The 12,840-nt window shown below is 52.2% G+C and overlaps 1 protein-coding gene across 9 annotated transcripts in view; it reads left to right on the top strand.

Moving 5' to 3' along the window:
* Positions 1 to 11,944, top strand: part of ZBTB40 (zinc finger and BTB domain containing 40) — a 36,190-nt gene extending 24,246 nt beyond the window's left edge. For 2 of the 9 annotated variants that reach the window (XM_019622542.2, XM_019622543.2), the window contains 7 exons: positions 103 to 317; positions 908 to 1,070; positions 1,397 to 1,483; positions 1,663 to 1,955; positions 2,629 to 3,874; positions 4,713 to 4,801; positions 4,936 to 11,944. In XM_019622542.2, coding sequence (XP_019478087.1) covers positions 103 to 317; positions 908 to 1,070; positions 1,397 to 1,483; positions 1,663 to 1,955; positions 2,629 to 2,820 — 950 coding nt within the window. In that variant the 3' untranslated portion in view covers positions 2,821 to 3,874; positions 4,713 to 4,801; positions 4,936 to 11,944. Of the gene's footprint in view, positions 1 to 102; positions 318 to 907; positions 1,071 to 1,396; positions 1,489 to 1,662; positions 1,956 to 2,628; positions 3,875 to 4,712; positions 4,802 to 4,935 lie in introns of those variants that run through there. The other 7 variants (XM_019622540.2, XM_010722889.3, XM_019622539.2 and 4 more) reach the window with 6 other exon arrangements.
* Positions 11,945 to 12,840: the final 896 nt, after the last annotated feature.

Raw genomic sequence — 12,840 nt, 5'->3', positions numbered from 1 at the left:
TTTCCCTTCTCTTTCCCCATTCTATGAATTCTCTTCTGAATTCATTTCTTTTTTCACTGCATTCTTAATCTCCTCCATCTTTGTGGCATCCCTGGGCACCAGACATTGAAGATCCCTACGACTGCAGGAAGTGCCGGATGAGCTTTGCCACCCTGCAGGAACACCGCAAGCACATCCACGAAGTCCACTCCCGGGAGTACCACCCCTGCCCCGACTGCTCCAAAGTCTTCAGTGCCCCATCCCTCCTGGAGCGCCACATGGTGACCCACGTTGGAGGAAAGCCCTTCAGCTGTGGTATCTGCAACAAAACTTACCAGGTGAGCTAGGGCAGCAAGGATTTAGCCTGGCGTGCTGGAGATTGCTGTTGCCTGTAACTGCATGAGGACATTTCCCCTGGCCATGTGCGCTGAGTGTCATCAGTAAAAGAAAAAAATGCACATAGGAGACAGAAGCTATAGGGAAAAGGCAGGTCCGTGGGGACAGATTGGGTGTGATTGCAGAGGACTGTGTACTCGCCTGTCCAGACCCTCAGGAATCTATTTCACCTAAATTTCTAGCTGCCAAGAACTATAGGAATAAAAATACTCGTATGGCGAATGGCGTGCTACAGTGGGAGTGTGTGTGGGAGCACATTCTTACAAGGCAACAGAAATTCAAAAGGAGACCTGCAGTGAGTAGTGAAATGGGGACGAGGGATTCTGCACTGTTCAGCTCTTCAGGGGGCAATGGAGAAGAAACGTGGTGTTGGCCGTTGTCCTGTGGGAAGATGTGTGGGTCTGACTGGTGTCTTGCATCTGCTGAGCACAGTCCTGCTCTCACTGTTGCTTTCCATGCACAGCTTCTTGCTGTCTTAATACTCCTGGAGCAGCGTTGGGTTGTAACCACGATTTGGTCCTTATCATTGCAGCAGTTGTCAGGGTTATGGTATCACAACCGGACCCACCATCCTGATGTCTTTGCAGCTCAGAATCACCGCTCCTCCAAGTTCTCTTCCTTGCAGTGCAGCTCCTGTGACAAAAGCTTTTCCAGCACTGCTGCTCACCGAAGGCACGTCAAGGCAGAGCACTCAGGTAACAGCCCATTTCTTAGCCAGCAACAGCATGTGCTGACTGCTGGCAGAGAGGTAGCAATAACTCTTACAGGACAAGTTTGTTCATTATGTTTACTTGCAAATCACTGTAAATTCCCTGTATCCCATAGCAGGGGCAAGTCTCATCTCAGCAACTTGCAGCTCAGCTGCTCTTGGCTTCTTCTTCCCCTGCCTTGTCTCCAAAGGTGCTCCCTGTATCTGTATGCGGATGTGTTGCTGAAGTGTTAACAAAGCCCTCGTCCAGAAGCACTGTCTCTTGTAGAAGACCTTTGGTGCACAATTTTCTCTTCATGATCTTGTTTGCAGATGTGAAGTTCCATGACTGTGAGATGTGCAAGGAGCAGTTTCCCACACTGGCTCTCCTGCAGGTCCACATGAAGTGCCGGCACTCAGGTGTGTTACCTCTGCTGTTACTCACATTACTTGGGGTTTAGTGGTGTCCTGTAGTACTGGACAGAGAGTTAAGAGAGCTAAGTACAGGTTAAGAGATATCAGTATGAGGAAGCAAGGAACTGAACCCATGCAGTAAGTCCCCAGTGGGTTTCAGCCCTGCACATCTTGGTCATTTGCAGCTCCCTGTGCCCTCAGACTGGCCCTGGCCATTGCACCCCAGGCTCAGGGTGGTGCATCTTCCCCAGGGTCAGAGCCATTTCACTGCTCGTACTGCTCAGCCTCCTTCTGCTTCCCAGGGACGCTGCAGCACCACGTCACCACCGAGCACTTCAAGCAGGCAGAGAGCACCTTCACCTGTGGGCTCTGCGGGGAGCTCTTCACCTCCCAGGGTGAGCTGGAGGGTCACTGCAGCACTGAGCATCCCAAGGTCATCTTCACAGAGGCCCAAGTCACCACAGCCCAGATTGTACAGGTAGAGACTGCTCTGTTTTGCAGCCCTCCCTTTTCAACCCTCTTGTTCTTTCCCAAATCCACTTTGTGGTCACCTCTTTCTGCACTCTTGATTAGAGGCATCCAGGACATAAGCCTCTAAGCCCAGAGTGCTCTAGGGTTGGAGTGCTCTGTGTTAGTGCAAGGCTGGCTTGCAGGAGGGCTCAAGGAAGATGCTGCAACACTTGCAGTCTGAGTGGGATAGGGCAAAGACCTCAACCCACCTGGATTCCCACCACCATCATTCATATTCCTTCCCCTCCATGCTTTCTTTCTTGCAGACTGCAACTCCCAGTGACAAATGTAATATTTCAGCCATCAGTGGAGATTAGCTCCTTGCATGAAGGAGCCCAGTATGTGGGATTCCCTGGGCTGCCATTCCTCTAGTGTGTAATCATAGTATCTTTATCGTCTATGACTGCTTATGGAGCTAAATTATAGCAATTTTATGGAGGTAAATATTTAAATGGTTCTTCCATTTTCTCTTTTGCATCACTGATATTTGGAGCTTTGGAGTTTACCATTAGCCTCAAGCCTATTGTAATTGCAGTGTGAAGCTGAATGTTACTACAGGAGCTGGGCTGGGAAAGATGTGCACAGCAAAGCGACCACAAGGAAAGCAGTGCATTGTCTGACTCAGTTCATCTTGCACACAGGTGATTCAGACGTCAGAGCAAGGAGCAGCAGAACACATCATCTCTTTTGATGAGGCCCAGCTCACTGGCTCCCAAGTCTTTGTGACGTTGCCTGAATCCCAAGCAAGCCAAGCTGGTTCGGAGCTGGTGACGGTGTCTATGGAGGATTTGTTTGATGACAAAGTCACTCTGATTTGTGAAGAAACCAAGTGATAATGAGCAGTGGGTGCTCATTTGTGGCACCTGGTGTGCACTGGACTGGTTCCGGAGCCATACCTAGGCATGCTGCTCTGACAAGGGAGGTTCAGGTTTGGGATGTTTATTTGTATTTTGGGGAAAGCAACCCAATATGTATTTGACCCTGACAAAAGAAATGATGTGCAGCAAAGACTGAATAGGTTTGTAGACATTCATAAGGCACTAACAAAGCTATTTGTGTCTCAGAGCAGCACATGGGATGTTGCTTTGCAGAATGCATTCATGTACCTGCTGTAAAGCTTCTTCGGTGCTGGGAGGATGCAACATTCATTGCAGTACACTGGCCCCTTTAAGACTAAAATTTCATCAAGTTTTTTTTTTTTTAATCTGCAGTTTCCTAAAATATAATCTGATAATTAATGGTTTGCTGAATCCATTATGAAGTGCAATTAGATAGATGCAGAGTTCCTGCGGCTCGGAGGGGACCGGTAGCATTTATCTTCCTTTCCCTAATGCCAAAAGGTTGAACTCTGCCACTGCAATATTTACATACGGAGCGGTGATCCCTGCCACAGCCCTGCGGTGAGCAGCGCCTGCTTCATCACACAGCCCAGAGGATGAACAGATTGAAGTTTTCCAGGAGGTTTTTGTGACAGCGTGATAGTCGGTCATTCCCGTTCCAGCTCGAAGAGTGGAAGCAAACAGCAAGGAATGTGGTTTGTCCCCAGGGCTTTGCTGTGACGGCAGAAAGGAGGAAGTGTCACTCCCACTGAAATCAGGAATGACCAGGAGATGGTGCTCAAGGTCTTGAGTAGTGCCAGCGGACAGGTGTCTGCTCCGCCGAGAGCCAGCCCTGCTGCACTGTGCTCCATCAGCTCCTGCCAGGCTGAAGCTCAGCCCCAGGCCCTGCGAATCGCTGCATGAAGAAGAGCCTGGAGCTGGAGGGGCTAAAACACAGATGGGGTGAAGCAGTGAGGCTGGCACCCTGCACTCAGGTCAGGCTGGAGCGTGAGGTCACCCTGGAGAGCACCGTCCAATGGTTCTTTAACCACACCAATTAACGAGGGAGGTGGGTTTGTTCGTCCTCGTGCGTTAATTGGTGGCACTTTGGGTTAACCTGCTTTCTGCACCACTGTCCCAACCCAATGCCCATCCCGAGCACTGCAGAGCACTGGGAAGCAGACGGGGTGCCGCAGTGTGGCACAGCCCCAGTGTCATCGCGTGCAAATCCTGTGTTCTGGGATTAGCTTCTTTATTTATTATTTTTAACACCCAGCCCATCTGTAACGTGGTACCACTGCCCTGCTCAGGAACAAGGGGTGGTGGTGGCAGGAGCACTGAATATCAGTTGCAGAGAGCAGAGTGAGTCCCTGGGAGATGGGCTCCGTAACCTTTTGTAATGAAGGGGTTGGCTGGCTAATGGAGAGGGCTCGGTCACCTCTCCAGCAGCACTTAATGCCTCTAATCCGCCTGCAGTCCGCTGCCTTGTTGCTGAGAGTCCCAGTGCTTCCTCATGCCCTGTGTTAAAGCAGTAATTGCTTCTCTTGCATCTCCAGCCAGGCTGTAGCACACGGCTTCCACTTTGCCTCCCCTGCTCCGTTTGTGATTCCTCCGAGCAGGAAATGCATCCTGCCTTCTAATCAGGCTTAGGCAAACCTGGTGAGCTGAGCTAGCACTTAGGAGGCGTGCAGGCATGGTGTACCACCATTGGATCGCTGTTTCGAAAGGGACAGGGCTGGAGAGCACCCATGGGTCACACATTTGTCATGAAGCCTGCTCTGGGGTTCTCTGTGCCTCTCAGAAGCTCTTGTAAACAAGGGGGGGAGGGAGCAGGTGGGATGGCCTGGTGCGCATCCCCCTTGTGAGCATGAAATAGAAATAAATGTGTTATTTTTCTTATTTTTCAGGTAGATGGGAGCTTCACCCCTCAGCTTGTTGTGAGAGATGGAGGCGTCCTCCATGAGACGGAGCTTGCTCTCCTCCTGGCTGCAGTCAGGTGAGCAGAGCTGTGCCGTGGGATTCCAGCTGCCTGCAGAGATAATCCCTGCCCCTCTAGCAGTGCCCAACCTGCTGTCAGGCATGACCATGCCTCTCCCTGACATGCAAATCCGCCTATTTTTTTGCCCACAGAAGCCGTGGCCATATGCCACCACTCCACAGCATCCCTCTCCTTGGCACATTCACCCACTGCACATCGAACCCGACGTCGCTTGCTCTCAGAGCATCCCCCGGCTGCTGTTATTTAGTCTGGTGACACGGGAGCTTTTTCCAGCCTGCTCACAGATCACAGTGGATTTGGCCATACACAGGAGTAGGTCGGGGGATCCCTGCGGCGCACGCGAGTTTCCATTTATCAACACGACGTTTCCCTTGCAGCAAGATGGGTTTCTGTTAGCAGTGAGATCCCTCTGCAGCCCCTCTCTCCCTGGCTAACCCAGATAATCCTCTGCTATCTGCCACATCTCTGTGGGTCTGTTAAACACACACAGTGCTGCTGTCCTTGCACACAGCCGGGGTAAGTTGTGAGATTCTGCACTCCCCTAAGTGTGGGATGCTGTCAGGGTTTTATTGGAAGTCCAAACAAACAAATTTGGAAGGAACAATGCTTCTGGTGGGGCCTTGGGTGCAGGGTTGGGGCTTTGCGTGGTTGGCATGGCTTGTCTTCAGCTTTGGAGGAGAGGAAGAGTGTGTTACTATTGCTATATCCATTTGGGATCCTCATGTGGTCACCCAGGCTGGGGCATGTAGTGTAATGAGAGCCCAGCTGCATGCATCTGGCTTCTCCCTGAGCATCCTTCAGGAAAATCAAGGAGGAGTAGGATTAGCCATGCTGGTCCAGCGTGCTCGGGGTCTTTGGTCCCATGCTCCAGAGGTGACCATCCTTTGCTTCCTACGCAAAAATTTCTTGCAACAGGCAGTCCCTGCTGGTGGCCCCCCAGCCGTAGGTCCTGTCCAGTCTCAAGCTTTCCTCTCCCACAGAAGGAGGCAGTTGAGATTTGTGAGCGTTAGCTTCATTATTCAGCAATTAAAACGTTCCGGCCTCGTCGCAACGCAGGAGTGCATTAATGATTTATAACAGCATGCTTTGATTCGACTGCACAGGAGTGAACTTTGAGAGCGGTGAATTCTGCTGAAATCCCAAATGCAGATCCCAAAATATTGTCCCTTGTTGGTCTGAGCCCATCCCAACCCTCCTGTAGCCTTCATCATCCTGTGCTTCCATGGCATGGTCAGCCAACATGGTGGGATGGGTTGGGGTTGGAATGGGTGATCTCAAAGATCTGTTCCAAACTTAATGGTTCTATGGTTCCATGATGTGGGCAGTGGGCATGTTGGGATGGGTTGGCAATATCCCCATTCACCTTATTCTCCCAGTTTCCCTCATTTCCCCCCCCCAAATTCCCAGTAACCCCAATCCCCGCCCCATTTTCTCTATTCCCTCCCCTTTCCCCTTTGCCAGAGCTGTGCCCAACCCATGTCTGGGTGGATTTGGATATCCCCAAGGAGAAGAAGGTGGGAGATGTGGGGGTATGAGAACATGGGTGATTATGGGGGAATGTGGGAAGCAGTTTAGGGTAAAAAGTGGAGGATGTGAGGTGGTGTTGGAGTGTCTTTATTGATTTATTACTGAAAGGAGATTGGAGGTCCCTGTAGCCCAAAGGTGGGTGCTGATCCATAACCTCACATGACCCATAACCTGATATGACCCCATAACCCTGTACAACCCTGTGTGACCCATAACCCCACTGATGCCCTCTGAACACCATATGACCCCATAACTCTGTGATCTCTGATCCCATGTCATCTCTGGCCATGTCATATAACCCCATCATTCTGTATGACCCTATAACTGTGACCCATAAACCCATGTAACCCCATAACCCCAAGTAACCCCATAACTCTGTGACCCTGCATGACCCTCATGTGATCTATAACCCCATGTCTTGACCTCAGTGTGGCCATATAACCAGCTTTGTTTGGGGTAAAACTAATTCCTCCTAGGTATGGGTCTGTGGGGCAGCTATGGGGCAGGATGGTACCCAGCAAGGGCTATTTCTCCCCTGCATGCAGCTGGTGGTGGGACTGTACTGATTGTACCATAGCTCCCCCTGACCCCATAATGCCCCCTGATTCTGTACAACCACACCATGGTGCAACTGAGGATCTGTGCCTTCCAGCCCCCCTCCCCCCACACTGGGGCTGGGGGGATCTATGGGATCCTCCAGGTGTCCATAGAACTTCCTAGGACTCCCATAGCCACCTATAGTCTCATACTGCCATGTATTCTTCTCTCCTCTCCCCTTTCCTATAGACTTCCATAATGACTTCCATAATCCACACATAACTCCCCAGAGACCCCCCAGGACCCATGTAGCTGCCCCATACCTCCACAGTATTCACCCCCAAGACCCTGATAATCCCTCCCAGGACTCCTGTAGACCCCTGTACTTCCCTCCCCCCAGAGCCCCTTATCCCCCCATATCCTCCCTGACCTCCACGTTGCCTCCCAGATCCTGTACAACTGCACCATGGTGCAGCTGGGGATCTGCACCTTCCAATTCCACTATGGGGATTGGACCACATATCTCCCCATAGGATCCCCATATCCCCCCAGTACCCCATAGCCATTCTGCAGCTGTCCCACAGCCCTGCAGCAGACCACCTAGAACCCCCCCAGGTCCCTCATAGCCCCCATATTCCCCCCAAGGCCCCTGTGGCTGCCCTGTAGCCCCTCAAGGACCCCCTGGAGTCCAATAGGCCTCCCCCATGGCCATCCTAGTACCTCACAGAGACCCACAGTCCCTGTAGGGCATCCAGCCCCCAGCAGGGGCTTGGAGCTGGATGATCTTTAAGGTCCCTTCCACCCCAAACACACAACCCCGACACAGCCCACAGCCCATCTGGTGGAAAGAACACAGCCACAGTGGGGAACGGGGAATTTCCCAGGGCTGGGGACAAAAGGGTGGATGAGGACTGCAGACACCCGCATTGTGAATAGGGCTGAGGCACCAGAGGAAAGTGTATCTTTAAAAAGCGGATTATCTGGTTAAACAGAGGGCAGGGGGCTGGGCCAGGAGATAATGGGGTGTCTGTGACAGCTTTATTAGGAAGTGCCTAACGTCGGAGCGATTTCATGGCGGGGCTCAGAGTGACGAGTGGCTCCGGGAGCGCTCCGGTGACGCTGTCAGATGGGCTTAGGGACAACCGGCCCCTCTCTTTGCTGCAAGAGACAAAGGGAACAGCAGGGACCCGCAGCCCGCCGCCTGCCTTGAGTCCCTGCAGAGGGTGGGATCTGCTCTCTTTGCCTTTTTTGCAGGTTTTCCTCACGCCATCCCTTGCGTTGCCATCTTCTTTGAGGATGTAATGTGCGCAGGGCATCTATGGGACCATAGATGTATGGGTTGGAGGGACCTCAAAGACCATGGAACCATGGGTGGTTGGGTTGGAAAGGACATCAGAGACCATCCCAGTCAGCTCTCGTGGGGCTTAGGGTGGGATTGACAGCCACTCCAGTGCCCCAAGCAGCTCCTGTCACCTGGGCTCCCTGCAAGAAGGGGACAAGCCCTCGGGCCGGTGAAGGTATCCCATCCTTGGCCCCACTGCTTGGCTTCCCCTGGTGCCCTGACCTCTGTCCTTCAGCAGCGCTGGCATTCAGATCTGTGACTGTGGGGTCTGAGGTGACGTGCTACCCCATTCCTGGCCACGACCCCAAGCTGACTGTGGCACTGATACTGCATTGCCTCTCCAGAATGCACTGAACCACCAAAAAGGGATCTGAAGCCACATGTGTAGGCGTGCAGGGTCAGCACGGAGCTTCCCGTACACAGATTTTGATGCACGAGCCTCAAATTGGCCATTTTCCCCCAAACCTGCCGTTTCCCCCCACCCACCCCACAGCCCTTCCCTTCCTGCACCCAAATCCCACCGCCCTCAGTTTCAACTTTTCCCCTCTCTCCTTCCCCCCCTCTGTAACAAATCGCCGAAAAGAGGGACGAGAAGAGGCTCCAATGACAGATGGAGCTGCTGCTGTCATCTCTCTTAACTGTCACCGAGAAAATCACACGGCGGCCACTGAAATTCAAATTAGAGTTTCGCTGAAGCTGCTAAAACTCATCAAAAGATATCTTTGAAGTCCACTGGCAGGCCGGTCATTTCTTTTAAATTAGTCCCTGTTGAAAATGAAATTGCAGGGAGTTGGTGTATTAGCATACGGGAGTGCGAGAGACGGCACAATGCTGCCTTTCCGAGGAGCAGAGGCAGTTTGCTCCCGCACAAAGACCAAGCTCTGATTGCATTAGGATCAATGAAAGGGTCATTTCAAAGCTTCCCATTAACTGGGCTGGGCTGATGCTCAGGGGGAAGGCAGAGCTGTCCTCATGTCCCCGTGCCCTCCAAGCCAACCTCCTGGCTGCGCATTGTGAGCCCGTGTTAATGAGGAGCTGCCTCGTTAGTGGAACTGGTTTGATGATGATGAGGGAGGTCCGTCTTAGCTTGGCCAAGGAGCAGTGGCTGGCTGCAGTGGGGTGGTGGCCCCAGGAAGGGTTGTGGCATAGAATCGTAGAAACATCATTGAGTCATGGAATGGTTGGAGTTGGAAGGGACCCTAAAGGCCATCTGGTCTCCAACCCTCTGCAATAAGCAGGGACACCCTCAGCTCCAGCAGTGCTAAGCGCCCCTCCAGACTGACCTTGAGTGCCTGCAGGGATGGGGCACCAACCAATGGAGGTGAATGAGCATCTCCTATTAGCAAATATTTCCCAGCATGAACAAAACCGGGTTGATGTCCAGCTCCAGTTCAGCCCAACCCAGGTATCTGCCCAAGAATGTTGGCCCTGAGGATGAGTGCTGTCTTCTCTGTTACTCATCTCCGTTCTCCCTTCCCTTTTCCCTTTTCACTCCTCTCCCCTTCCCCATTGCATGACACCATTCTGCCCTCCCCAAGGAGCTGAGCACAGTGTTTTGCTTGCTATGGGCCCTCCCCCAACCCCACCACCCATCTCAGCACACCCAGTTTCGCCTGCCTGCCCCAAAATCTCTGCACAGCAGTTTTTCCACGCCAGCTGCTAGTGGATTGAGCTATTCCAGTCATAACCGAGCTGATGAGGTGGGACTTTGAGTGGCATCATGTGCACTCCTGCATCGTCACGCATTGTGCCTTCAGGATCTCACACAGCTCCAAGAGAGGTTCAGGGTGGGTCAGCAGCAGAAGCATTTTCCCCAGGTCTTGCCTGGCTCCTGGTGATGGGCTGCATCTGCCAGCCTTGGTCCAACACCCGAGTTTTTGGATGGGGTGGGCACCCTGAAGCAGAACCTGAGCATTCCATCAGCAAGCAGAGAGGTTTGAGCATTGTGTCCCTGTGCATCACAGGGGGTTGTGATATGGAGTGGATGGAGGGAATGGGAATGTGTGCACCCTGCAGACACGTTGGCCAATGGACAGCACACACTGGGAGGTGAGGCTGCTCGTTTAGACCTGTTTGCTTTTACTGAGACAAGATCTCACCAATGAGCTCAAAATGAAGGAAAGCCATTAAAGCCTCAATGGGAGACTGCATGGCGTGGGGGCGTTGATCAGTGGTCGTCTCCTCAAGTGGTGACAAAGAGACATTGGTGCCATTATGAGGTGGTCTCTCGTGATCCTGCTTACTGAGATCATGGGCCATGCTGCTGCCCATTGGAATGTCTTCGTGTTGGATGTCCTCAGCTCCAGGCATCTTCTGGAGAGTTTCTCTTCAACCAGGGGTTTTATGCCCTTGAAATCCTCCTCCTCTGCCATGGGCTGTTGCTATCAGAGAGCAGAGAGGTTTTATTGGAGGGATAGGAAGGGAGGAAGAACATCTCTCCAACACCTTGCTCAAAAAAGGGTTTGTTGCAGCAGCCAACCAGTGTCTGTTTTCTTGGTGTTCATGGAAAGGTTTATCATCCATTAGGGTCTGGCACCAGCCTCGGTGTGGTAGTGATGAACCCATGCCCCACAGGGCAGAAATTGAATGACTGCACCATAAATGCTAATGCAGAACTAGAAAATGAAGGTCACTTTAATGGTACCAGGAAAGGAGCGGTACTCTCTTGGAGGATTAATGAGCAGCTCAGTCAGTGCTGGGCAGAGGGAGGCATGTGCTCACCTCTCCCTGACATGCTCTCTGCTGTGGGTCTGCTGTGAAGGATGGCTGTGCTCCTGGAGTGAAGTCTGGCAGCACTGCTGGGGTTTGCCCTCCTGCTCAGCACTGCATGAGTGAGGGGGCAGGTGAAAAAGTGCATAGGTCTTATTTTCCCATTGCAGAGATAAATACATTGCCCATTGACAGGAGAAAGCAGGCTGTTGCAGAGCTTGATGTTGAAGGTAAAGGCGAATCATAGGATTGTAGAGTCATTGAGGTTGGAAAAGATCACTAGGATAAGTCCTACCATCAACCCATCATCCATGGCCACTGCACATACTGGGTCACTGCTTTCCTTCCAGAAGCAGCTATAGCCATCCACATAGCAGAAATAGCACCCAAATACTTCCACCAGTGGTTGGCGGATCTCCCTCCCCACAGTTGGTTCCACACTGGCCAAATCTACAATGCTCAGATGAGCCCTTTTCCATTGCACTGACAGAATGAAACCATGGCTTCCACTCTTGATATCTCCAGGACTACCCTTCCCCGGATGGGCCACCAGTGTGCCTTGTCTCAATTCTATTGCTGGTGGGCCCCAAACTAAAGGCCAGGTCCTACAGTGCCCTACAAAAAGAGCTGACTCCACTGTAGAGATGCAGCCATCCAGAGGGCAGGTGAGTGGAAAAGCTGTAACGTGAAGAACTGTGAGGGAGTTTTCCATCTCAGAGTACTGGGAAATGTACCAGAAGTGGAACCAATGCTTATCTGTCAGTCATACAATCAGACTTTAAATCTCCTGTCCTTTAGCTTAAAACCATTTCTGTCAAAGCAGAGCCCAGCTCTAAAGGAAGAGATCCTGAACTTTTGCTTTCTGACAACATCCAGAGTGGTCACTTTCAAAATGTGAAGAGTTATGAATCCGTATTTGTTTTTCAAAGAGGTATGTTTGTCCAAGCCAGCCATTTGATACTGACAGCTTTGAGATCAGCAAATCAGTGTTTCCTATGAAAAAATTCTGTGCGGCCTCAGCCATCCTCCTCCACCATCCACCCACCCACCCACCCATCCAGCCATCCACCCATCCACCCACCCATTCATCCACCCATCCATCCATCCATCCATCCATCCATCCATCCATCCATCCATCCATCCACCCATCCACTCATCCTCCAATAGCCTTCATGCCATGGAATACCTCAAAGCTCACCCAGATCTCGTTATGCAATCATCATCTTCTTCTCCCACCTCCTCAGCCATCCTTCTGTTCTGCTATAGTACAGCAGGCATTGCTGAGTGCAACCCCAACCCCAAACCCTGCTGTCCTTGCTAGGGATGGAGGCCTTGGTGCCCTTTGGTATGGCCAACACGTGCACAGACTGCTAATGCCGGAATCCCTTCCCATGCATCCATCCCTCAAGCAGTGACGGGGCCAATCGATATGGGAGCTGCTCTTTAGCAGTCCCTGGCAGGGAGCAGCAGCCCTCCCGGTGCTATCTGCCAGGCAGGCAGCTACTTGTCTGCAGGATGGATGAGGGGACAGATTGACGACGGGTGGCTCTTCCACCTACACATACAGACTGCTGCCATGGCCACGGCAGGGCAGGCTGCAAATGGATGGGGACAAGGAGCAGAGAATGGCTCGCACACGGTGAGTGTGCAGGTTTGTACTCATGTCTGTGCAACCTGGGGGTGGGCTGGAGGGCAGCATGGCCCCCGTATGGCTCTCCGACCCTGAGACCCCCCCTCAGGGCAGAGTGGGACAAGGCAAGGAGCAGCACAATGCCACCAGCATCCATGCGGTTGTGTGCAGCACCACCATCAGCAGCAGATGGGAAGCAGGGTGTAGGCAGCACTGTGGGGCTGGAAGCAGAGAAGGGTTTAATTCAGCATCCTGGGTTTAAATTGGCTTAGTCTGGCTTGTTGCAGAACC

This window comes from Meleagris gallopavo, chromosome 23 (assembly GCF_000146605.3).
Source record: "Meleagris gallopavo isolate NT-WF06-2002-E0010 breed Aviagen turkey brand Nicholas breeding stock chromosome 23, Turkey_5.1, whole genome shotgun sequence".
NCBI classification, from domain to species: domain Eukaryota; kingdom Metazoa; phylum Chordata; class Aves; order Galliformes; family Phasianidae; genus Meleagris; species Meleagris gallopavo.
This window is presented reverse-complemented; position numbering and strand designations above follow the sequence as displayed.